Here is a 27,907-nt window from a genome sequence, read left to right as displayed (position 1 = left end):
TCCAAATTTTGGACAACCCTAATGCTCAAAGATGATATTGGATTTGGGCACAGATTGCTTAGTTAAACTACTGAAATCTATAAACAAATGTTGCACATCTCAACAGTGCTCAGACTCTTGGAGACATTCCATAATCATTCCTCTGCTAAAACAGCGTAAACCAATTAACGCTGCGCCATCCTACCGATCAATCTCGCTTACCAGCAACCTATGCAAAATTAGGGAAAGAATTGTAACTGAAAGGTTAAATTAGTGGCTCACAGATAGTAATTTTTTCAACATCAACCAGAGTAATTTAATACCAGGAAGATCGACCACTGAATGCATGATGTGTCTATACACGATAATGTATACAAGTCAATATGGAACAAGAGATCCGTATTAGCTGTTTTTATCAACTTTGAGAAGGCGTACGATATGGTTTGTAGGGAAGGAGTGATTTTAAAATTGGGCTTGGTCACATAATCAATTGGATCTATTCGTTCCTCAGCAGGATCGATTTCATTGGTTGTTTGAATCAAAGATGAAGTGGCATATATAGAGTGAAGTAACTTGTATGAGGATTCGGTGAGCTGAAGAATCATTTTGCACATCAGGGCTCTTATCCGTGCTGATTATTTGGAATGAAGCAAACCACCGACGTGTAGCACATATTAGATCTAACAACAAAGAAACTTTGTAAAAATGAAATCACATCCCTAAAATGTGAATGCTTTTCTAATGATCAAAGTCATTACTATGATATTATTCCGTAGCAGGCATGAAAGATCGCACATTCCGAAAGAAATACTTACTGCTAGTTGCTGACGATGACCCCTGACGAGTGTCTACCGAAAATATTCGGGTGCATTTCAATATTATTATACTAGTTAGTAAATTACAAATGAAATCAACCATTTTGTCAACGAGTGAATAATTTGGAATGATTGCATGCAGATCCAATTCCACGATTCGGCTGTCCTAATCATGACATTACCTCAAAAACATCAACAAAAGGAAGGAATCCTTTCACGGGTTGAATCAAGGATGGCTCCAAATGGAATTGCTTGAACTTCACTTTGGCGAGAGGTGATAATCTTTTTATCATTGAAGCCAATATTATGCGATCATTCTGCAGCAAGTATGGAAGCTCGATGACGATTCTTTGTACTTTTGTCTTCACACTATTCATAGTATCATCTCCACATTCACTAAGGAGCTTGATTGTTTGAATGTCTGTTATGGTACCATGTTCCATCATGACATCAAGTTGATCCATTAGTATTTTCCTGCACTGTTGGATTGTAGTTTTTCCGTCTGTTAAATAAATCACCATGTTAAAAACAACATTTGAAAGATCGGACAATATGAAAAATATGAGCCATAAGATAGGTTGCATGACATGATGTAAATATCTCTTATGCAGTCTACGCAGTAAAGCATTGTGAGCCGAAAAATTTCACATTCCACATCACGAGAGATTCATGTCGATCGTCTTTCATCAAATCCTTGAAATGAAAAATTGACCGATAACTGCCCATATGGTCCATATCTTAGTTTAACTAATACTAGATAACCTAGATTTCATGATTTCACCCGACTCCCCACGATTTCTTCAAAATATTGCGGTTCAACTCCTAATATATATACTTCAAAGTCATTAATGTGCTTATTGGCTATATAGGGACGTAATTAATTGATTTTAACACCGGTTCCGCCTTTGTCAAGAGGTCAATGGTTCCCGATGAATTAGCGGATTTCACTTGATGTAATCAGACTTAGAGCAGAGTGTACCACGCTTCACCATAATTAAGGTGGGACAAAAGGGATCAAGCGGGTTAGTACTTTAAACACATTATTCCTGCGAAATACTGCATATATCAACATTGGTAAATAGTAGTGCTGGTGCGAACCTCTGAGAGGCTCAGGCTCCTTTTTGATCATTTTTAAAAGCTTCTGTGTGAACGCGAACGTGGGCCTATGATGTCACGTGACGTCACATTGCTAATTCAAACCCAACTAGCAAACCTCACGGCTCAGTGAAATTGGTCTACGTCACACTTTCTATTTCGCTGAAGACAATTTGAAGATAATTTTTGACCGGTCGAAATTTGATAAAATGGATATTAATTGAAGGCTACCGCGGTAGTGATTGCAGAAATATAAATTTTATCCTGTTCGTGGTCAGTCTCGGGTGCTGAATTGTAATATAGTTTGGTATTGTGACGTAACCATGCCGTCTGGGAGCAGGTGACGATCAGGACAAACCTCAAGCGTATTGATCATTGTTGCGCCACCGATTGGGCATTCACATTTTCGCTTGCTCCTGCGCTTCTCAGACCGCATGGCTGCGTCACAATACCAAACTCCGTTACAATGCAACATACAATGCTGATTTTGAGGAGTTCCAAGGCCAATTTATATTTCCGTAATCAGTAACGCGGTATCTTTCAATTGATATCCGTTTTATCCAATTTAATACTTGGCTAGCGCGTCAAAAATTACCGTCAAATTACCTTTAGCCAAATGGCAAGTATGAGATTAGCCTGTATCCACACCATATAGAACACCACAGTGTTGGGATGACTCGAGTCATGACTTGACTCGTATCAGACTCGAGTCAACTTTTCGTTTGACTTGACTTGACTCGAGTCACTTTACCCAAATGACTTGACTTGACTCGGCACTTCTGAAATGTCGATTGACTCGTGACCCGAAGCAAAATTCACAAGTCAACTTCAAGTCATCAGGTAAACGGTGCCGATTAAATCGCTGTATCTCTTGTATGTACGGAGTGTCCGCGATAAGCCGGAGTCACTTGTGAGAGAAACCAGTCATTCACTGATAGTACGTTTCACTCATCCTGCATTGCTTCATCACAAATAAATTGACCGCAAACGAAATGATCACATCAGCTGATGTAGTCATAGTAGTAGTAGATTAAACTACTAGCAACGTGTCTGTGTTTCATAGACGAGGTCGGTGCTTACATTGCGTAGCGCTGACCTTTACCAACCCTCTTGTATGATTTATATCGAGCGAATACAATTTATGTGTTTATGCTCTCACGGATGTGTAGATGGGTGGGTAGTGTATTGTACGATCTCAATTTGTTTCAACTATTCGGGGCTTCGTATTCGGTCCTCACTTTTAGCTATGATAACAGACTGTAGCAGTAGCATGTATAGCTTAACAGCAGTTACTCATGTATTTTATTAGCAGTTCAACGTGTGCGTGAGTGATATAACGCCTTTTTGCATGTATTCAACTTTATATTCGTTATTTGATTCAAGATAAATGGCGAATTAATCTATTCTTCACGTAGTGAGCAAAATGTATTGAATAATAACAGGGTTGCCATACCGTCCTTATTTCTAAGATTTGTCCTCGTTTTGAAGGGCTATGTCTTAGAAAACTTAACTGTCTTTATTTCCAAGAATTGTCCTTATTTTCGGCTTGCGTCCTTATTTTGTCTTATTTTCAACCACTACAGAATATCGATCGTTTTCCTCTGGTATCTGTGTTGCATGATATTCCAAAATTATGCTTTTTCGTCGAGATTTTATAACATCACATATAAAAGGTTTTATTACGCAATTCTTGGTCGTGGCGCAAAAGACCAACAGGTGATAAGCGCCAAATCTTTCTTTCTAATAAACAACAACAACATATGAAAGGAACTCTCGTGACGTACATACCACAAGATTTGACTTTCAAGTGGTAAGATAGCTAGGGCAGTGAGTGGTATAGCAGTTTCGTCTGAACCAAGCTACCGCAGCGCACGTCATTTTAGCAGTAAAGAGCAGTACCAGATTCCTGCTGTTTGGTCTACAGCAGAATAAGCTCAATCTGTGGGGAGGGCAGCAGTTATTGCGTAGAGAAAAACGGCAGTCGACACATTGGTTGGAATGTAGTAAAGCTATAAATCATTGCTAAAATATTCTAAATTATATTGCTCTTGCGCATATAGTTTCAGCTACTCATAAGGCTAAATCTGATTAATTAAATTGAACAGGCGTGAAAACGTTTTCCGTGACGATTATGAGAGAGAATTCAAATGTATCTAACGAAGCTTGAAGGGCGCGAGTGTTTTGCACTTTGCACTTTGACATTAACCTGGAGGTCATAGAAAAGACAGGTATTTCAACTCACATTGATATCCCAAAACACAAGAAGTTTGTCATAATGATTAATTTGGGCCAGTCGATGAATAATTTTCCACAGGTCGATCAGCACCAACGACCACAGACTACAACAGGGGTGGGCAATTATTTTTCTCCGCGGGCCAAATGAAAAACATAAATACATTGGCGGGCCGAGTGGAAAATTTTAGCTATATTCTCCAGCGTATTTTAATTTTATTTGTAAATTACATTCCTAATTAATGCTGCTCAGTGAATGTGCTGATATTAGGTAATGAGAAAGTGACGGTTAATTAAAAAATATCTATTTGCTGTCATGATTCGTAAGAATCGTAACATTGTTAAATACGATACATTTTTGCTTTCTTAAAACCCCTATCCACGTTCTTCGATTATGAATTTAAAACAGTGGTTCTCAAAGCTGGGGTATATCGCGCGAAGCGCGAAATTTTTTTCAATAAACTTCGGCTTCGCGCCACTCTTCTGAATAAACTATTTAATTGTATATCGTATAATGCGTAATTTGACAATGGTAACAAGGAAGGTTTGAACTAAACCATATAAAATGAGCGATTTCTTTTGTCTTCAATTGCTACTCATACTTTGCCACGTTGCCTTTATTTTGAATCTGGACTGGACTACGCATGCGTTCGTAGGGTACGGAGGTACGGAGGCAGCGTTATCGTGGCGTGAACAATTGAACATGCTTCAAAGTAAACGAATTTCCTGCTCATTTGATACAGCCAGTTTTAGTCATTCAAAAAGCAAGTTTTATGTTTTGATTTCCAAGGAACCTTTCGCGGGCCGCACAGAATAGCTTCGCGGGCCGCACTTTGCCCAGGCCTGGACTACAAGGCAGCTGCTGCAGAGGGTACATGAGCAATGAGCATTCCCATACTGTCAAACACCAGCAATCATTCCTCACCAACGATTGCGCATCGTAATTGTTCAAAGCAATATTCCCCGATTCCAACATCGCAAATAAGTTTTCATCGGCCAGGACCAAGACTACGAGCATTGTTATCGGAGTTTTGGCTCCATGCGCTCAAAAATTATTTTGTCTAAACTTGGTTTACGGCCTTTTTTCAATATTGGTTGACGCCTCTGACGAGGTGAAGAAGTTTGGTTTATCGCCCTATGGGGGAGGGGCCAGGACCGACGTTTTTTGGGGGGGTGACGAACTGCCCTGAGTAAGGGTAAACCTTGACCTGAGCTGTCGTGAGATCCATGAAGCTCTTTCTAATAACAAGGAGTTGCTGGAGTATATTGTTTCGGACGAAAAGTATGGAATGGGATATGCCACGGGTCGTATAACTAAAAAGTATGTACAAAAACGCTGTTTCATTCTAATCTAATTTGTCGACTGTCGTTAGTTTTGGGTCGACGTCGATGGCAACCCTGACTATATATAAATCATCACTCATACTTCTGAACAGTATATTCGCATTGAAATGAACCCGAATATTTTCGGCTAACACTCGTCACGGGTAATCGTCATCAACTGGTTGAGAATTGGAAAGAACATTGTATATCAACAATCGTATCACAAAATATGAGGTTACGATTGTTGATGAACAATGTTATTTTAAATTCTCTAATAGTTGTTGATGGTTACCCCTGACGAGTGTCAGCCGAAAATACTCGGGTTCATACCTATATGAATATATTATTCAATTATATATTGAAGTTCTGTACCTCCAAGAAGCTCTTCACTCATACTTCGAAAATTCAATTTCTCTTGAATTGTGACTTTACTCGTGACTTGACTTGAGTAACTTTCAAAAAACGAGTTAATTGACTTGACTCGAGTCACCTTCGAAAATCGATTGACTTGATTCGAGTCAAAATGTGCTATGACTCGAGATGACTCGTGACTCGAAGGTAGGGACTTGATCCCAACACTGGGACACCATGATGAGATTGTCAAGATGCATGTTCGTTTAGTGTTGATTTTTTATGCTGCCAGCGCCATGCGCAGAGTGTCACGCAGTTGAAATGCAAGGAATTTCAACCAAATTTGTTATAATGACATGAATAATCGGAATATGTGAAAAAGGTTCACAGTGCAGAACCTACCAAGGTTCGTTTGTGAACGTGAACCTCTGAATGTCTGAGTTTCATACCCAGATCGCGAACATGAGCATCACGTTCACACCATCCCTAGTAAATAGCATATTCACGGCATACAATCATCTGAAACACATACATAGGTGCAGTAAAATCTGCCTAATTCGAACACGTGGGTTTCGCCTACCTTTGACCGGATTGGGAGAGAAACGAATTTGTCAGCATAAAACGGATATTCAAATATTCGTGTCATGGTTCTGCTTACGACATATATTATGGAATTTCCATATTCAATCACACGGACATGCCGCGGTCTGGACTACGACAATATACTAGTAGCAGTTCACTAGTTACTTTCTTAGGCACGTTTTTACACCAAAATTAGTGGGAAACGAGTGGCGCAGTTGATTAAGCGCCAGCGTCACGACACCAATGGTAGTGGTACAGCTATGATTCCGTAGCAACAGAAACGATGATCAGCTGATGAAGTGCCTGAAAGAGACTGATAGAGTGCAAGAAGAATGAAACAGTACAGCAAAGAAGCTATGACAAAGCGAGCGTACCGGAGACTGCGTGAGAGAGACTGTACAATGTACATCCCCAGAAAAAAAGGCGGTCGAGGACTTCAAGAAATTGAACAAACTTTCAAAACGGAAATTCACGGCTTGTCACAGTACGTCAACAACAGCGATAGCATTTACTGTAAACTAATTGCACAGGAAGACAAACAGCGCAAAACGAAATCTCTGAGCTACCGACACGACAAGTACGCCAGAGAAGGCAAAAACTGCTGTACAACTGCTGAAAACACTGTTGCCAAACCCACAATAATAACAAAAGCAGCACTCAAAATGAGAGAGACGATGTGGGAGTCGATGCCTCTCCACGGACAGCACAAGAAGTTAACTTCACAGCCCCATGTAGACGAGCTTTCATGGGCCTGGCTATCCAGCTCTGGCCTGAAACCGGCAAGCGAAGGATTCGTTTTCGCAACACAAGACCAATCGCTTCCTACAAAATACTACCGCAAAAGAATTCTGGAGCAAAACACGGACGGCAAGTGCAGTATGTGCCACAACCAAAATGAAACTGTAGCACATCTCATGCCCTGCTGTGGTGCACTTGCAGCTAGCGAATACACATGGCGACACAATAGGATTGGTCACTAAATTCAACTTGAATTATGCAAACATTTCAACATCATCACTTCGACCAAAAATTGGTACGATTACACAGGGTTGTAACCAAGTCACATGGTTCCGAGTCACGAGTCAATCTTACTTTTGTGGTATTGACTCGAGTCAAGTCGAGTCATTTTCAATTCATCACCGAGTCGAGTCCGAGTCCAAGTCACCGTTTAAAGGGTCAAGTCCGAGTAATAGTGTTATGACTCGAGTCAGAGTCCAAGTCACTGCATTGACGTCATGTTAAACTCATGTTTTCAATCCTGAATTAGCTTATAGCTTATAGCAGTGCTTTTCAACCTTTTTGAGCTTCATTCGCACTTTTTTGTGAAATAAGTTTCATTCGCACGAAGTAACCGAAAATTGCTATACAAAAAGAAGATGAAAATACAACATTTATTTGTTCAGATGTGCAACAAATTGGGTACTACGTAGCTTAAGCTATCAAGTGTCTCATCAAACGGGCTAGTTTTTTCGCTCGTTTTGATTTCAACTATTTGACTAAAACCCTTCTCGGCCAAACAAGTTTTGTACACAAACGTCTAGTAGTGCTTGGATGGCCAGGTGTAAAATCTGTTCTGTACTCCTAAACAAAATACTTGGTATTTCTCACGAGTGAAAAATGCTTGCTGGAAGAGTTTCTGAAAGCTGACAAAAAGGTCTAGGAGCTCGAGAATTAAATTCCTCTGCGTGGTACAGTTGTACTACTGTCTATTCAGATTGCAAGAACGGGACTATTCCGTGCCGACAACGGAGCATATCCATATCGAATGGTTTGGCCATCCAGCATTGGCTATTTTTTGCCAAGGTTTTGTCGACACTTATGTTTTAGCACCGCATTTTATCAGTGGTTTGTTGGCCAAAACCCAGAGATATCTAGACTAGGGATTGATAACTCTTTTTTGCCTGTTACGTGATGAGGGCAAAATTCACATTATCTATGAGGTCTGCTGTCTGCACCTACCGCCGCTACCTACTGTTGCTCACTTTTACTCCTTCAAGTTATATAGCAAATTGTTGATGACATCATAGTGACCATGACGTCATAGCGACTATGACGTCACAAATACTTTTCTTTATTATAATATTCTCGTGGAATCGCATGCAATTTATTGATTAGAAACACAAGATAAACTGTTACAGGACATGCAATACCATCAATTCTGATCATGTCAATCATTGACGCAAGCTTCATAGTTTTACGTAGTTTCTTTGCTGGCGGCACAAGAGATGGTTTGCTGTTGAATCGCTCAAGTTCGTTCTTCCCAAAGCAATTGAAAGCTGTCTGGACGTTGGAGTTGCAGTTTGCATGACCAGATTAACAGCAGTTATTCAAAAGAGGGCGCATTAGGCTGGACAACTAAACCATCTCGTGAGTTGCCTCCGTGAAAACAAATCTTTGGCTTTGACAACAAAACAATTTTTTGCTTCATGTCGATTGAATCACTTATGATGGTAAATATTTGACAGCAAGCGTTACTGCAAAGCATAGCTCGGTAGGCTCAGCAAGTCCACCTCAATCAGCTATTTTTTTATTGTTTGTATTCTTCTCGGAAGCATAAATCCAAATCCGGAACATCACGGCCGGTTATCAGCAATTTTTTGCAATCCATGTACTTTCGTCGGACAGAAAGTGATCGGCCAATGTATCCACTGACAAAATATATAACACCGGTCTCTTCAATTTTGATAAAATTCAACGGAAAACTCACCAACCATTTATAATCTTCTGCAGGTTGTAACACAGTTGTGGTCAAATACTCTTCAAACCATGCTGCTGAAGTAAGCTCAAGCAGCTGAACTTCTTTTCTGCGAGCAGTTACTGTTTCACGGACATGAAAAAGTTCGCCCCATGCCAAATCTAGCCTCAATGGGATCTGTCTTCTAGACCTTTCCGGTGAGAAAATACTCCCGTCATGTCGCTGTTGAAGGTATTTTGACAGTGCAAGGACTGTGGTTATGGTTTGAACGCAAGCCATAAAGGTTTCGTTAGTGAGCCCAACTCTGCCCGATCTTTGCCACTCCCTGAATATAGTTATGGCTTTGTTCAGCTAGGATGGACACTGGACACATCCTTCCATTTCTTGTAAAGGCATGTAGAATGGATTTCTCTTCCTGGAAGCTTAATTAGGACTTTTCAGGAACGTGATGAATTCCAGATAACGCACAGTTTGTAAAAATACAGAGACTTTGCAAGAGGCTCCTTCATAAAGGGACTGCCTATGCCTTAAGCCCAATCACAGTGCTCTCACTGAAAACACCAGGAGAATGTATAGGCGACGTTCGGGCAATACCGCTAGGATTCAAAGATACTTTTGTCAATCTCTGAGCAGCTTTGACGGGAAGGCCTTCTTGAAGTTCATACAATTTTCGTATATGGACGAACTTGGCATCGCGCGACACTCCTAAATATCCTCATGACCAGCAGTGGGAGGATTCATTCCATTCATTCTCTGATGTCTCCATCCAGTGAAATTGCAGCAAATCATTAGTGCACATTGCACACAGAACTATATCCGGATGGCAGTGTCTCACTCTTAATTTTTTCCTTCAGAGAATCTAATTTTCCAATTTTTCATGCATAAATATTTGCTTGTTACTCCGACATTTGGGGTTGGATGCACTCAAATACTCCGACAGTTTCGTGAAAATATGAGGAATAACACCCAGTTTCAAACTCGATCTTGATAATTTCTGAAATTCATGTTTGTTTCGGCGGGTGCTGCTTGTATCACAATCACGGGTATCTTCCATGAAGTCATCAAGAGAGAAATGCTTTGCACACACCCTGGTGTATATAGTGACTATCCAATCTTTGCGTGGAATCGCTCTAATCCATTTCTGGCATGAATTTTGCTCTTGTGGCAAAACAAACAGGCGTCCATGTAAAACTGAGTTTTCCTCTAATGTAGCACCTTTTCTGGGTTTTTATCCGGTACGGCGATTTGACACACCATGTATATCCCATTCGTCATTCGTAGTGTCAGCGTTAGATATATTCAAGCCTAAGAAGGTTACTTCTATCAATTTAAGGTAATAAAATGGAAATTACATGATATAGGCGTGTAGGTTTAAGAGCCTCTAAGCCTAAAGGCCTAAAGCCCCGAACGCCTATGTAGGCCCGTCTCTCTATATTCAGTATAGCATCAGTTGCTATATGTCAAGACAAAAAACAAACGAGTATACAAACCCGTCAGTCACTACCAGTACTGTACAACATGGTAAAACGTAATGACATGAGTAGCCACCCGCAATTATCGGTACCTCTCCAGCATGGAAAAAACTGAACGACTCGAGTAGTTACCGGTACTGCTCGCGCGTGAAAAACTGAACGACTGAGTAGCCACGGTAACGCTCGAACATTGACACTATGGAAACTTATCTTAGCTCACTTCAGTAAGATCTACGGTCAGTCCATCTCTTATATCACCAGTAACGACGAAGTTAACGATGAACGCAAAACCCAAATTAGAATTAGAATTAGTACCGGTACTGCCAAAACGCGACCGTCATTGACGCTTCGCACAAGGTTTATGAGACAGGCGAAGGTTGCCAGCTAGCTACGATGTACGTACAATGTCCTTAACTTATCTCGCAGATGCCTGGCGATCAGTATGTAGCCCCGAATTAACGAATAACAACGAACGCAAACTGAACTACGAGCCCAACGACACTCCACCTCAACTCCTGTTTGTCAAGAATGCCCTCATTCCGTCAACAGAGTACGCGGTCACGTGACTAGTTATCAATCCCGTAGTCTAGATATCCCTGGTTTGCGCAATAAGTTTCGACTCAACTGAATAGGGCTGTAATGTTTTTTTAATACGAAAGAAATTGCTACAGCAGTGCGATCGTCAACAGCCACAAAGCTGTGGAATCGTTCGACTGGCATACCAAATTTCGTGAACCGAAAAATCACGACTAGTTGTGACAAACACGTAATGTCAGTTGTTTCGTCAGACTGAATAGATAGAAATTCAGCGTCAACAATCTCGGTAAACAAATGCTGTAGATAGATGTGATATATAGAATCAAGCACATCATTTTGAATAGTCTTTGAGGTACACTTAGCTACTGTCGCGGTGTCGAGATGTTCGCGCAAAATGCTATCCATGGAAGCCGTGTATTTAATTAGATCCAAAAACACCCCCCTATTGAGAGAGCATTCCTTCTCATCGTGGCCCCGAAGGGGCAATTCATGAACTCCAATAAATTTAATGGCATCAATCACCCGAGAGAGAACATGCCTATTCTTATTTACAAGCTCATTGTGCTTGCAGACTGATACGCGATAACTTTCATTGAGCTGCGACATTACATTTACTCCGCCAAACAATTTATATTTAACTGCACTAGCCATGTGCACTTGGGATTTTTGGTGCGCTTTCACACGCCCTGACAAATGATTCAGATCGCGATAACCAATTTTGTTCCAACAAGAGCCACTGCTTCCGGTACCGGCACTGTCGAATAAAAGACAGTAAAAGCAAAACAAGGCGTTTTTATCCTCGCTATAAGTAAGCCATTCATTTTTATCGAAATGCGCTGAAGAAAAGGCGTGCGTTTTCCTCCGGCGTACGATTGGATCAATGGGCAATTTCTAGGCTGATACGGACCTAGTCGCTTTAGCTCTAATTTTTGCTCTAAAGGCAGCTGCCTAAACGGCGTACGGAGCAAAGATTCAACACGATTCACGTCGATTCATGTTCGCACTTGACCTGACTACTTATCTGCAGAAATGGAAATGACTATAAATCGAGAGATTGCGTATGCCTAACTGGAAAGGTCAACGAGTTCGGACACATACGCAATTGTTATCTCATAGATTGGACAAGGAAATGTCATATTGAATCCAAAACATCATTCTGAAGAACTACGGATAGCAGCCTCGGAAATTCGGTCCCGGTACAGCTTGGGAGATTTTGGCCATTTTGGCCTTGAGGCTGGAGACTGTCACACGACTAGGGCTGGGCACAATGATTCGAGTACTCGAATCTGAATCGAGTATTAATTTTAATGATTCGAGTCGAGTAGTAAAATACGATTCTTTCGAGTACTGAAATTATACGCTCCTCACTACTAAAAGTTAATTTATCAACGATAATTACAGTCCCGATACTAATTTTCACTGTTGAAGCCTTGAAACCTTGATTGGCCGTATCGTAACTTACGAAACGTAAAGTACAAAGCTACGAACGTTACTGGAAATACCGCATGTCCAAAATCATGATCATCCAACAACATTGTCACAAAGTGCAATGAAATCGGTATGGTCGAAAAAATACCGAAGTATCTTTAATGTGATGGATAACAGGCATTATATTCTCTGTGGTCGCATAAAAGGTACATATCTGAACTTGAACATATTACATTCTGTTATGACATCATAATGAGTGATACTCGATTACTCGACTCGACTCGAAGCATATTACGTGATTCAGAATCGAATCACTCAGGTACTCGATTTTGCCCAGCCCTACACACGACACATACGGCTTACGGTCTATAGTGTCTATATGTCTGCTGCAAAATCGCCTTCGGAAAATATATTACCGAATAAATACGTGGATGAAAGCCGAAAACTTGGTACACTGTTACATGAAATCATCGAGAAGTAGCCTCATGACCGTTTTCGGTATGGTACACTGTCAAAATTAATACGAACAGACCAACAACGAATTTTGCGTAAAATTTACTGAGGAATAGGCTGATCAAGCGATCAGCTGTTAGCCGCCATCGAAAACGAAACAGCTATCGCGCTTGACAGGGGTTGTAATTGTGAGCAAATGGCCCGAAGGCCACAATTTCACGGTGAAATTGACATTGGAGAATATAAAATAAACTAAATATTTGAATGCAAACCGAGGATGTTAGTAAACTGTTTCATGATATCATCATCTCATCACCTATCTCAGTATGGAACACAGATACACCGGCTTTTGCGTGAAATCCGCAATGCGTTAGGTAGGCTAAGTGTCAGATCAGCGCACATCTCTACCATACTCGAACTTGATTACGAAATTGCTGCCCTAATCATTGAGTATCAACCTTGAGACTTGGCACAGCGTTCGATACTAAAATCAAGACATACCATGTAAAAGCTCATGACGGATCTAGCTAAGGAGCATCGTTAAAATCAATGGATACCAATACCGGCTTTTGAGTAAAATCTGTTTGCGATACATGACGGATCAGCACAAACTCGACTTTGGAAACGGAATTACTACCCTAAACTTTGAGTAGAAACCCTGAAACTTAGTACAGTGTTAAATACCACCATCACGACATGACATACCAAGTTTCAAGAATTATCATGGTTTGAAACACCATGAAAATCGACCTATACCAGCAAAGGTCGACTCGACGCATATTACGGTATCCGAGTTCAGATATAGATACGATTGTTACATCACACCTTAGGGGCGACCAGGCATATTTGCCCCGGTTGCTCGGCCATTTTACGAATGGGAGAGACTAAATCACGGTTTCTTAATTGTGCGCGGCTTTGAGAGAATAGATAGTGAAAGCTTGTTATGAGCGCTACCGGGGCAAGCCCCGGCTAGGCATTCACAAAGCGAAAACACAGAAGAGAATTCGATTTTCGCAGAGACTTCTCTATGTATGGGCAATTGGGCATTTGCAAGCGAAAGCACAAGAAGAACGCGGGTTTCGCTGTGATCTCGGTATATATTGAGCGCTGTGCGTCTATAAATGGTTAAATTGTTATTGAACAGAATTTTAGGTGGGGCAATGCCCCAGTTGCCCTATAGGACGAGCCGCCACTGGTTGTCTGTATGCGTACAATTGGGGTATTCATATTTTATCTACACATAGTAGAAGCGTGTTTGAAGCTAACATGGATGCTGTCGGCATTGTGTGTCCTGGAACTGAACCAAATGTGGAATTAGCAAATCAACAGATCGCTTCTCACATATTTAAATTTCAATCATGTTCTAACAATCGGGCCAACCGACTTCCATCTCTAAGTTTGACAAATTTGTTATTGATGTCCAACAGTCTATGAGATCTCGCCACTATATGTTTCTGACGCGTGTACGATATCACCAAAGCAATGTTGGCTTGTTTTAAATGAGCACATACGTATATTATCTCAATGTCCTCACTATATAATCAAATATAAATATTGCATTTTGGTTTATAATCCCAATTTTATATAGTACGGTCCGCGAATGGATTCAGATGTTGAATGCGGCCCGCGAACTCAAAAGTTTGCCCACCCCTGCTCTAAAGGAAAGACTCGACAAGTCCTGACTCACGCGATCGAGACTCCAACTAGAGTTGACTCACGAAAACGAGTCAAGCTCTAGTGGAGATAGAAACAGACTCCCTGAGACTTGACTCACGAAGACGAGTCAAGTCCCAGGAGGGAGAGGTAGTGAGTCTGAAGAAGACTCTAAGTTGAAGCAGAAATCCAACGACGATGAAAAGGAGGAAGAGGGAGAAGAAAAATAACCTAAGTGAAAAGGTTAGCCTATGTACTACAAAAATTTACTACTATTTACGGTAAGCCTATTGCCTCAGCGGCACCGGATCTCCTTAGCATTTGGTGTATTGGCCCTTTCTCGCGGTACGCCTGTTCCCGTTAGGAACACATAGCGTTGGCTAGGGTTTCTTTCCTTCCTGTTTCTGTTTTTTTTTTCTGATCTCTGCGTACTCTTTTCAGTCTTGCCACCCGTTTTTTTTCAGGAGATCTCATTTCGAATAGTTTCCAATATTCTCTCGAGATTTTCCTCCCTCTGAGGTATGCTCCTCAGTCTCAATCTTTGTTTTATCGAGTTGCTTATCCATTTATGTCCTGTTTTTTTCCCATCAAATTTTGTTTTAGTTCGTGCCATCCTTACAGCCTGCTTGTAGGATGTAATCGCTATCGCAAGGGCTGCCTCTTGGTCTTCATCGAGCGCTCCCCCTGGGTTCATCTGTATGATGGTACTCAAGTTCCTTGTTTCGATGATCTGCCCTGTTGCCTTGATCCATGCCTCGGTGATTCGTTCTAGCGGTATTATGGCCTCTTCGCACTTCGTGCGCAGGTGTACTGTTGTTTCTCTGTACTTTTGGCATAGCTCGCACTCTCTTGTATCCGTGATCGCCCTCGCGTACAGGCTCTCATTTGTGTTCAGTAACTCGAAGGCTACCGACCAGTTCATGTCATTCTGTTGTGGGGTTAGTATTCTGTGCTGAATGTTCTCCCACTTGGGGCCCTGCATCTCTCTTATCTCTATCGCTCCCTTCAGTGCGATTGCCGCATTATACAGTTTTGTGTTTCCTTTCAGAGGGATGTACTCCCTCTTGTATTCCATTTCCTTCATGATTGTATTCATATCCTCCCAGTGCCGCCTCGGTTGCCATGTGTGAGGCCTTCTGTTGTCGATTAGGTGTGTTCCGAGCCACCTAAGCACCGGATCTCCTTGGTTGCACCAGCACCACCATCGTTTCTAGAGACAGCCTAACACTTTCGTGGGGTGAACAGAAAATTTTCAAATTTTTTATTATTTATTATTATATAATAAATAGAAACTTTATTCTCCTGTAGCAAAGCGGTTACTGGCTGGAATTGAACTAAATTTTGTGTGTAGGCTTAAATTAGGAAACCTAACATTTTCATCAAGTAGCCAGTACGATTTGAGAAAAAAAGTCATTTTTGAAGAGCCCTACTGTGCACATTATTCGGAAGGCCTTGAATGCCCCACTGGACTAAAATTGCACTTGTGAATCACAGCATTATTTCTACAATTTCGATTCTTCATTTTCAATCATCTCTACCTCTGCCCTGTAACCCGTGTCAATTCTTCATCTGCTGCAATTCTGTAATCTGACTTCTCCATGTATTGCACAGGAATAATAATTTGAGTGTATTACTGAAATTTTAACAATTTACTCCAATCTCGCCATTTTCCTTTGGGGGCAGGTTGCTTCCCGGATTATGTGTGTCTTTACCAGTTTTACTGTGAATAAAGAAAATATTAACATCAAAATCCATCATTTCCCGTAATCGATATTTTTTCTATTTTACCAGAAGTCGATATAGTGTTATGTGTGCCGCAGTTTAGGGGTTCTCAAACTGGGGTACGCAAGCAACTTCATTTTTCAGGAGATGCTTTGGTACTTTGCCTCTACCCCGGAGACTTGTGCGCGAGATTTTTGAAGAATGTGCATGATTATGAACAAGTGCCAAGACATGCTTTTAGTTATAATAGAAGGTTCCAGAATGAACTTACTTGCAAGGTAGTTGGTCATCGGTTCGGTAACTTTGTCATCCAAAATTAACCCGTACAGAAGTTGTCTTGTCAGTTCCATTCTACTGTCGTTCAGTTCGTTTGTAACGAACGCCTTTATTTCCTCTATCGGCAAATTCGGGACGTGTAACGCGCAGCAAAACTCCTGAACATTCAGATTTATATCTTGCAGATACAAGGATAGATGGTAGAATAACCGCCTTATATTTGGTAGGCTACTTGACACTCATGCACTGCACATGCTGCGCATGATACACTTTATGTACACTACAACACGCATTTTATGAAGCTTCATTTCAAATGTATTCGAACGTTTCCGGGCTGAGAGGAAAGCCGGATCCAACATTTCTGGCTCGCGATGATGTTGTTTCGTGGATCGGATAAAACTAGTGTCAAATTAGTTTCCATGTGACATTTGATCCGTGGATCGAAGTTTGTTTGCACCATCACTGACGTGCCGGCAAATTTTCCTAATATAAAAAGTGAATGGAAAAGTGGGATGATCTGGAATGAAATTTAACGAAAATAGATATTGATTACCATCGTTTATGCATAACTCTGGAACAGTGGTGACCAACCTTTTACTGTTCACGGCCGCATTTCGACTACTTGTAGCCTACGGACGCATTCTGGCGATTAGTTGTAATGAGTTGACTGGACGCCAAATTACCATGTTAAACTGCCAATGCCCATTTCCGGACTAATCTATGTTATCGATTTAGCATACGTATCGAAATCGCAAATAGGCATGTTATGAATAGATACCGGAATTCGATTTTGGTCGCGCCAGTCGCGTTGAAGAGTTATTCGAATTCTAAATGAATTTCTTCATTGAAATTACCAGTTACACATATTACGATCAAATATTTATCCTTTCCCAGTCCATCTGATCAGATTCACTTGTAGAGTTGACGAGGGAGTTTTTTCGTAAATTTAGGGCAGGTTATTACTGATGATCAGAGGTGGTCAGTAACGAAGTACTTCTACTTTTTCGAAGTACTCAAGTAGTTTTCGTCTACTTCTGGTACTTACTCAAGTAGATCTGATTTTCACTACTTCTACTTCTACTTCGTAATTTTTTGTGATCTACTTACTTACTTTTCGCTATTTTCAGTTTGTCAAGTAGAAGTAGTTTAATCCTCCGATCAGGAAGATAGCCTGAGGAATTTCGGGGCTGTTTTCAAGGAGTATCAACATTTAATTTTCATAAAAGTTGAGTAAAGCCCAGAATTTTCGTCGCGCTCCGTGGATACGGAGTAACCAGCATGATTTCGCGAAAGTTTCGGTGAATATAATTTAGGTAGCGGGTTGGCATGGTTCAGTTCACACCGCATTGTCTCCCTTTGCCCATATCAAACATTTCATCACAGTATATATATGGCTCATCATAACCTTTGAAACTGATGTTTAGCAATCTAGCATTTCCCTATCATATCGTAATCTAGCAGTCCATGGCGTATCCTAATCTGGAAAAGTGGAATCTAACTTTTGTTAGTTTTAGAGCTGTTTTAGCATGCCACCTTTGAAACTTTCTGGACTAAAGACACATGAAATACAATTTCCGCTTTTATAATTCGTATTTATATTTCACTTTCAATTCCCAGTATCATATATTTTGAGTTATAATTGATATCAGCTCTTTGTCCGGATAACATACATGTTGAAGTATAAAAGCAAGTGTAGTAATACCTTTTATTTCTGGAAATAAAGCTACACAATATGGCATTTTTATTCACATTTTCTAATCGCGCCAAGTGTTTACTCCGTATCCTATACAACTTCTCCGTATTGCTCTTCGACTAAACTACGGGCCTTATAATATGGGGGAGTGCGCCATACCATGATATTTTCCAAAACGTGCTGTTCGATTAAACATAGGATTAGTATTGCATTTCCATATCAATATCATCATTTTCATCCCATTATGCGGACGAATGCTTATGCTGTCGAAAATTGAATACCTCGTGATATGCATCAATATGAATTAAGCTCGACACCTTTTCGCATAGCTCAATTTGCACCTTTTGACAACCCATGCGAACGAATTACGATCGTTTTCACAACTACTTACTTACTTGAGTAGATTTAAAGTCGGTCAATTCTACTTCTACTTCAAGTAGATTGAGGTTGCTTGTGGAAGAAGTACTTCTACTTGTACTTGAGTAGATTTTTTCGTCGCTACTTCTACTTCTACTTGAGTAGCTTTCTTGACTACTTTGACCACCTCTGCTGATGATGCTTTTTCGGGTGGGCCAATTTCATAATTCTCATTCTACGGCCCCAGGTTGACCGAATGACCACCCCTGCTCTTGGGGAATGTGACGACAGCAAGGGTATACATTATGAGCAATCATGACTTTTTTTGCAAGACTACTGAGTCCCACACGAAAAGTAATTTCAAAGAGATAATTTCATTTAGCTTTAAAATGCTACATCAACACTCACCTGCATCGTTTGATGAGAGAACTCGGATGATTTGTTGAATGACTTAACGGTCTTATGACCCTCCTCGAGTATGGCTCCGGTAGACAGGAAGTCATCGAGAAGCTTTGAATCGATTCCGTGGATGCTCAAATAGCTGGGTGGGAAAACGAATTTACTTTCCAGCATTGCGTCATAACCTAGCTTTGTAATTTGACCGTAGTATTTTTCGGATTGAGAGCTAAGAAATTCGCGGAAGAATGCTGCCATGAGACCAGCAAGGCTATCTGGTAGGCTATTGCGGTTGTTTTGAAACAATTTCGTCGTATAGTTGAGAAACATGGGATTTCGACACAAAGACAGCAATTTAGGTGAAGAATTTTCGAGTTGGGACAGCATTAGATCACCGTCAATTGATTGGGTGAACGCGATGTCTTTCAAGTTTTTGTCGTCTAGTCCTCTGAGACCTACTACTTTGCCAGGTTCCTGATCAACTGTAATGCTCCAATAGGTGTTCCAGCGCGATGTTGTAAGAACGCGAGCATCGCGCCATATACTGCCGGACATGATGTTTGCGATGATGTCGTTGGCTTTTGCGGGGGTGGTCGCTATCACTCTAGGGTATTTATCACTGCCGAATTCTTCCAAACATTGATCGAGGCCGTCAATTGTTATTAACATCATGGAAGAATTTTTTTCCAACCATTGTTCGCCATATTTTTGTTCACGAGGGCTCAGTTCAGTCTTAGGGTCGTGAGCCATTTGCTCGGTGAATAACAGACGAAAAGCAGTAGTCGGGCTACGAGGTTGTAGCTTATTGGCAGATACGAAATGAACGAGTTGGACGCTGTCAAGAGTCTTGACGTTGCCCTCGGCGACAGCCAGGCTATACATTTTGGAAAGAGTGGATTTCCCGGCCCCGGCTTCTCCGAGGATCAGGACATGCTTGGTAGTTATCTGATGTTCTGAATCGTGAAGTTGATCGAGACTGATTTCTTCCAGATCACGGCCGAATAATGACTTTCCTCCAGCATGATGATCTGCTGCACTTGTACCCTTTGTGTCGACAACCATCATGGTAGGTCGGGCTTTTTTGGTAAGATGTCCACCTATCTCCTTTAGTAAATGATGTTTCGTCTTCGCTAAAAATCCCTTCACTGTAAACAATATTAGTTCTCAACTTTACACGGTCATGAACAAACGGAACACGGCGGCCAGCAACGTGGGAATTATATATTTCTAGTATATAGTTTTGTCTGCTTGCTCTACATCAGGAGTTCGCAACCTTTATTACACGGTGTTCATCGTTGAAAATTTTGAAATTGTGATTTCATTAACCGGTAAGTGGTATAATAAAATTATATACAACATACAACAAATATGATACTGAATTAATTATATATTACATCTTCAGTACAATGTGATACTTATATTTAAAGAGCAATCTGAAGGTTTACAATCCCAATGCATAGTTTAAGTGGATGGATCTGAAATTAAGGATATACACATATCCATAAATAAGAGCTGGAGGTAACTATCAGTTGAATAATTTGCCAAAATCAATCATGTAAAATGGTAACACGCAACATATAAACATATTTTAGCGATTTTGCTGTGTAATACCTTCTATTTCCTGACTTGGGCTTGGCTCAATCGTACCTGACCATAAGCAGCACGCCTTCCAAACTTGACACATTTATGTAGGAAAAAAAACAATTCTTGTCTACGGGTCGCAGGTATTCCGCAAGTGACTAATTAAATTATTACTTTTGGGCTGCCATAAGATGTCCTTCTTGAGAGTGGCATTATAAAAATGTGTCCTAATTGAGTATATACTAGGAGTGGCTATTCTTTGACGTTCTGCCACACTTAGATTAAAAATCTAAATCATTGTTTCTTCGATACAGAAGTCTTATAATACATGGCATATGAAATGACCATATACCAGGGGAGGCCAACCCGTGACCCGCGAGAAGGTTTTGGGTGGCCCGCGACGTAATTTTCTAAATTAGTTACATTAGAAAAAATATATTGCTCAGATTGTGAACTTGCAAGGCCAACCTAAAATTTGATTAGTATGTCGGCAACACTTGGGATGCTGATGACCAAAATATCACTTCCGACGCATTAGCAGATTCATGGGTCAGTCATATTCTTGGTTGATCTTCGTATATTACAATAAAGTAACATATTTTGCGGTATATTTATCTCAAGTAACAAAAGTTTTCACGCTTCGCACAATATGTTGTCATTCGATTTCTTGCTTTTAATATTTTTACCTGTCGTACATTGTCCTGAAAATGAAAAAAAACGCCGAATGTACCAGAGTGAGTGGAACTATATTCGCAATTACGAGAGAAAGTGTCGTCCAACAGGCGACCTTGCGTTGGCGCTCGCAGAAAGACCGTCGACTATGAAACCTCTAGGCACAAAATGATTCACGCACGTTCGCCGAAGTTTTCGATATCGATATGTCCAAATGCCGAATGATCCTGTCCTTGCAAAATGAGCCGACCGATTTACAGCAGACCCGCAATTCACTCAAGGAACAATATTATTGACCTATAAACTTTGAAAAATATTCGCGCATGGCGAGGAGAGTGGCCTGGACAATGTTTCGTCAGTTATATGTGGCCCATCGGCCGAAAAGGCCGGCCACCCCTGCCTCATACGAATACATCTTATTTCTTGATAACTTCGTGTCGTTCTACGCAGGCTGTACAGATCCTTCACAGAAGGAACACAGAAGCATCTACGAACCCCTACATGAATTCACCAATCACTGTTAATTTTTAGACATCATCTAATCGCTGCAAGGTCCGGTATCATCACATTCTAACATCGATGTATGGTTGTTACGACCAGCTATGACATTCAAATCGTACTATGAGTATGCTTATTACCGTTGCTGAAACTTGGACTTTCCTGTCAACGTAAACTCAATTCGAGTTCAAGAAACTTCATTTCTCTTGGACGGCTTCACGCTGCCTTTCAGATGCGTTCACGCCCCCTTCCCCACCATCCCACCCCAGTTTGACAATTACTGTTTTGAAACGAACCATTTACTTTTGCCTTTTACATTTTTTAAGCAGACTGTGACGTGAAACAGATGTTCAGCTTTAGGGAATGACATTCCGTTAACAGCAGTTCGATATGGCCCTGCATCGCGTTAACATCAAATTCGAGGTACCTACCCGCTTCTAATCGCAATCGCTCTTGCTCCAAATTATCTTCTGGGATATCAGATGGTGGCGTCACATGGATTTCTGTTACAAGTGCAAATTGTGAATGAGTAATGCATGGGCTTAACCTAGTTCTAAAAGAAGCAGATTCGTCAAACTCCGTTGACGGGGAGAGCCCCATAGGTGTCAAGATTGACTCTGTTGTATATATAGCCTATTGGAAGACGAAGAGCAGCAGCAGAGGAAAGTATTTCCGTGTAATAAATTATTACTAGGGTGGTTTTTTTTTGACATGTCAAAATTTGCAAAATTTTGTCAAAATTGTAGCGTTAGGTCAAAATTTGTCAAAATTTTTCATAAAGTCAAAAGTTTTTTGACGTCAGCATTTCGTTCGTATCGTCGATTTTGCACTGTCGGTGAACTTATCATTTGATATTTTACAGCTTGTAGCCTATGTTATAGGCCTACCGTTGTAAACGGCAAATTATCTGCTCATTGTGAATCATAAACGGTCAAATAAAACAAGTAGGTAAACATGGTGTTATGGTCAACGTACCGCAATATCCTAACTGCAGAAAGACTTATTGCGCATTGCATCATTTTTATATTAAGAAGCGCTTGATGAAAAATTGTGATGTAGACAACATTGTCAGAATGAAGCAACACGGTGTTTCACCAGCAGTGTACGCACATCTTGAGTGTTGTCAGCCAACAACTGCTGCTGTTGAACGTCCTTGGCAAGCTTCTTAGTAAGGACATGCACTTTCTACCCAAGAATGTAGGAAAATATCTCTCGTTGTACCACAAATTTTTTTAATTTTTTCTACCATAATACATATTGTAACCACTGGAATTCTTCATATGGCCAGATTTCGTTGAAATATTTGTTTTTCCGTGTAACATGTTGCATGTTTCTCAGCCAAAATCGTTTTTTCATGCCAGACCACTTCGTTAGGACAGTCAGTTCCAACCAGAAATGAAGATAAGTGGTACAATTTTAACATCATGTGGGAAAACACCTAATTTGCATACGTTAAGTCAAAATTTGGTCAAAATTCATTTTGGTTAGGTCAAAATAAGTCAAAATTTAAATTTTTAGGTCGAAATTTACCTTTTTTAAGGTAAAAAAACGCCCTAATTATTACTAATAATCAACATGATTCAAGGTTCGCAAAATTTTACAAGCGGCATTTTTGAGAAAATTACAATATGAACAGAATTTACTTTTTCAAATAATGAAGCCATAATTATTAATATCTATCAGGTTGTACCTTGGTATTATTTTATATCATTCCTCGGTTTATCATGTATGATTCAATAGTACAGTGGTTCCCAACCGGGGGGGGGGGGATTCCCCCCCTTGGGGGGAATTTCGAAATTTTTAGGGGGAATCTGGCTTTGACGTTGCATCAGAAGACACACTTGGTTCACAATGTGTGGTGAGATAGCGTAGTGGTAAACTCTACAGCTGCAACACCAATGCGTTCTGGGTTCGAGTCCAACCAAGATCGACTCAAGAATCCCTACCTAAGTGTCAGGGGTTTATCTAGGCTCCTCCTTGCCATCTCATTCGTGTTAGCGGTGTCTTATAAAGCCTGTAAGTTGTCCGTTCTATAAGTCGGCCGCTACGGAATTAAAAAATGGGGAAATTGGCCTGGTGTAAATGACCATAGTATTCAACACACACCATGAACTAAACAAACAAACTGGGTTCACAAGATTTTTAGATTATTATGGTAGAACTGTTATGTAGAAACTAATTCTTTACAATTGTATGTTTATTTGGCGGATTTTCAGCTGGGTGCATATTTAAATGCCTTCCGTAGATATTACACCCCCTGATGAAGTGATGCACGCGAGACGGTTTCGTTGGGCCCGCGACAGCCTCCCGACCAAATTGCTACTAAGCAGGAAAACGTCACGCCGAATTCAGCACAAGGCCACTGCCGAAAGTGTTTACCTTTTCAAGTCAACATATGAGCTAATGTGAAAACATAAAGTTCATCGATTCGACTCAAGGCCATAGCAAGCGGACTTGGTGATTTATTTTTCGTCAGCGGCTATACGGTAAAATCAGGTCAAATTTAGCTGTACTTTACCACAGTGTAGTGCGGTCCGCATTCGTCATAGTTCGGACATATCTGAATATGATTATCCAGCAATTGCTCAGTCAACAAATGGTTGTGCGTTAAGAAGCACCTTTTTTTGTCACAGGCAAATTTTTCATATGGGGGGAATATCACTTCAAATATCGGCCAAGGGGGCCACGAGACGAAAAAGGTTGGGAACCACTGCAATAGTATATTCATATTGAAATTAACGCGACTATATTTGCGGCTGACACTCGTCAGGGGTAATCGTCAGCACCTAGTAGAGAATAAGAGAGAACATTGTATATCAACAATCGTATCACAAAATATGACGTCGCCAGCATGAAACATCGAATGAGAGAGCGTTCATTGCACTATTCCTAGGTGGTACACGAACTCCTTCTGTTGATAGAGTTTCGGTTGGTGTATTTTGATAAAAGTCGACTCCAAGGCACACAAGTGGAAGTGTGAACGGCCCCGCCCAATAACCCGAAATTTGTCGTCTCGGTAATTATTCGCACAAATCAGATTATTCAACAGATGTTTGCCGATTGCAGAATTAATGGTCTTCGATCGGTCAGCATCAAGCTTGAGTGGATGAATTAAGGTTAACTTTTCATCGAGCGTGATGCACGTGTTCTGATAAATCTAGGGACATGCAGGTTTATGCGTTCCTGCAGACGTTTTTATGATAAAGAAAGCATATCCGATATCTATATTCTCAAAATATATCAATGAATAAAAAGCTAAACTGTGACGTCGATCCCGATATATTTCATTTACCCCGAGTTAACTCGAAGTGCGGTGCAGAAAAGTCAATATCGTGCAGGCTGGAAAGTTTCACGTAGCTTACCATTGGTGATGTATTGGTCTCCTGCAACAACGTTCACTGTGCTGTTTTCAAAACTTTGATTGACCTGATCGCCTTCGGCTAATGTTGCATAATCTGTTGGTAATACAAAACCCAGTAACTTATGATTATCGATATATATTTATATTGATCGTAAATTCCATTTGTGATATGCGGTATGGTATATTTCCTTATAATAATTTTATTCGCTGTTATATAAACCTAATCGTCTAGCTGATTTAGTTGAAGAAGTGTTTCACACTTATCACAATTTTCACGCAGGCTACGTATGAGCAGACTTGGACAACTAGAAAAATTACAGATTTTCCAAATTAGATTAGAATTAGAATTAGAGCTACACAACTTTTCCCAAATTAGATTAGAATTAAAATTACAGCTACACGTTGTTTTCAAAATTAGATTATAATTAGAATTAGAGCTACACAGATATATAGGATTAGAATCACTGAAATCGCAAAAACGTGGAAATTGAATGAAATTATGAATGAGAAATAAATACAGCCAACAGTTCAGTTCATATCAAGTGCATTCCCACAACCATGACAATGGTTATGGCGAACGTCTGTACACCAAGCTTGGTCCGTTTTGTTCTGTATACCAGGGGGTCATCAACATGAGGCCCACGAGGTCATATTTTGCGGTCGGCGATCTGATTCGTGATTTGGGAAGAACGCGGAATAACGGATTTTGAATTGATGAAATTGATTTCAGTTTCAAATTATTAGTGTTGTTTTTTCAAAAAATCTATTTGCCTGTGCCTAATATCACTATTCATCACTAGCTGAAATGGCTCCGGCGATGGCAAAAGCATTCCATAGATGTGGAGTCAGCTGATAGGAACAAGCATATTTCCATGACGTGCGATGGCTTGAACACTTCCAAGACCTAGACGTTTAGAAATCGACCCAGGGTGATGCCTACGAGTTCTCGAACAGTAGCAGCCTGCAGATGAGGAAAAATATTTTCTCTTTTCCAGTAACTCAAAACATCACAGTCCAAGATCACACTCTCTGCTGCGAAATATCTTTCCACCTCATCCTCTAATATATTTTCTTTGGTTAGATATGAAGTAACCATCATCTTCTTTGTTGGTGTAGTTGAGGGCATGAAAGTGAACAAACCTGTGATTGCACTTTTTTTCGCTGTTGTTCTGTTTGTGATCGAAACTGGAATGATGTTTGCAGACTATATTGCCAGCATGACTATCATTCGTTGCACAATACCTACTATCATGATCCTATACGGTGTAAGTGATGCAATGGCGGCTTGTCACTAGATTCCCTTTGCAAGAGGGATGTTCTTGTTAACTCGCTGCAAAATGCCGCGAAAAGACGGCATTTTTAGTAAAACAATAAATTAGATTAGAATTGAAATTAGAGCATAGGAATATTTCGCAAATTAGATTAGAATTGGAATTAGAACACAACAAATCGAAAATTAGATTAGAATTAGAATTGGAATTAGAGCATAGAAACATTTCGCAAACTAGATTAGAATTCGATTACTTGCATTTCGCTCTAATTTATTGAAATTAGACAACTAAAATTATCTAGTTGTCCAAGTCTGCGTATGAGGGCATTACTTAGCCATAGCCGAAGGTAGATTGGAAAAAACATAACAGCGACATCAGTATAGAAAAAGCTATGTGTTCTGTACCGCACGTTCGCCGTGGAAATTTAATTCTTCACATGCACTACACCATGGATTCTTAACCAGGATACCACATACCACTTGGGGTCATTATTAAGCGTATTTCTAAATCCACCAGTTCAAGGAATTGGAATATTATTGAATTTTAAAAAAAAACAGTGTTCAAACATTTCGGAATTGTGTATTACGTACTGAATTCGATTCGATTTGAAAGAACATGGTAGAATTTATTCATCCATGTAAGATTTCCAATTACCATGATTTCGACTAATTTATGGAGGAACTCACTTGCACCATCAGGTTCTGGCGAATTCTTGGTGTCCTGACCTCGCTGAGATTGCCCTGTTATAAGAATTGATCCAGTCAGACACCGTTCAGGACTGTGGCACCGAAGTGTGACAAAATTCCATGCGAGATACAAAACTTCAATCTTCAAGTCAAATATATACCCTATTCCAATTATTTTCGTCATTTCATCATAAAGACTAGAGACGTGAATGGCGCTGTGTGCGGCTTACGACACAGTCACAACACTAGTAGCGGGTTCACAATTCAGTGTTTAGGTGTGTCGCACAATGCAGAATCCAAATGGATGCCTTGAAGCGTGCCGAATCCACATGTTAAAGCGGGTACATTGATGTTTTGAAATGTAACAATACCAGATAATGCAAGATTGATATCATAGGTTTTACTACCCGCATTCTCATAGTATAGGATATATTTGAATAAACGAATGGACTGTAATTAGCATTCGGCATATAACGCTTGGCTCCCCTCGCTCATTTTTCATATTCATATATTGGTTCAGCTCTAAACTTCCGGCCGCTCAGCTCTATGTTGTTTAATATAGGGGAGTCTGTGGAGTTAAATCACGTCTTCCGTAATCTGCGCTGTACAATATTATTATTGCCAGTATCCGAAGCGTATATAGCTTCATCTGGAACACTCCACCTGTGTTACTCTTCTTACGGCGTCAAGGAAAGGCGCCCAAAAATCAATTTCGAACTCCGTGTCACCGGGCATTACGCCGTATTTTCTCGTTTCCCATTACTCTTATCTGACTGTTC

General features: G+C 40.4%; 2 protein-coding genes across 2 annotated transcripts in view; both read right to left on the bottom strand.

The window, feature by feature from the left end:
• Window positions 1–27,907, bottom strand: part of LOC145435464 (uncharacterized) — a 440,390-nt gene that overhangs the window by 122,127 nt on the left and 290,356 nt on the right. The window lies entirely within an intron of this gene.
• On the bottom strand, window positions 965–27,888 carry LOC145435355 (protein NLRC5-like). The gene is made up of 7 exons (XM_080312635.1): window positions 27,867–27,888; window positions 27,129–27,182; window positions 25,173–25,265; window positions 22,242–22,313; window positions 19,072–20,204; window positions 16,609–16,771; window positions 965–1,296 (listed from the first exon to the last, which is right to left on the bottom strand). The coding sequence occupies exons 1-7, from the start codon at window positions 27,886–27,888 to the stop codon at window positions 965–967; spliced, it is 1,869 nt and encodes a 622-aa protein (XP_080168761.1).

This window comes from Botryllus schlosseri, chromosome 3, assembly GCF_051294905.1.
Source record: "Botryllus schlosseri isolate E-star chromosome 3, Bs_hap1, whole genome shotgun sequence".
Taxonomy (NCBI): Eukaryota; Metazoa; Chordata; class Ascidiacea; order Stolidobranchia; family Styelidae; genus Botryllus; species Botryllus schlosseri.
Note: the sequence above shows the minus strand (reverse complement) of the source record. Positions and strands in the feature narration are given on the sequence as shown.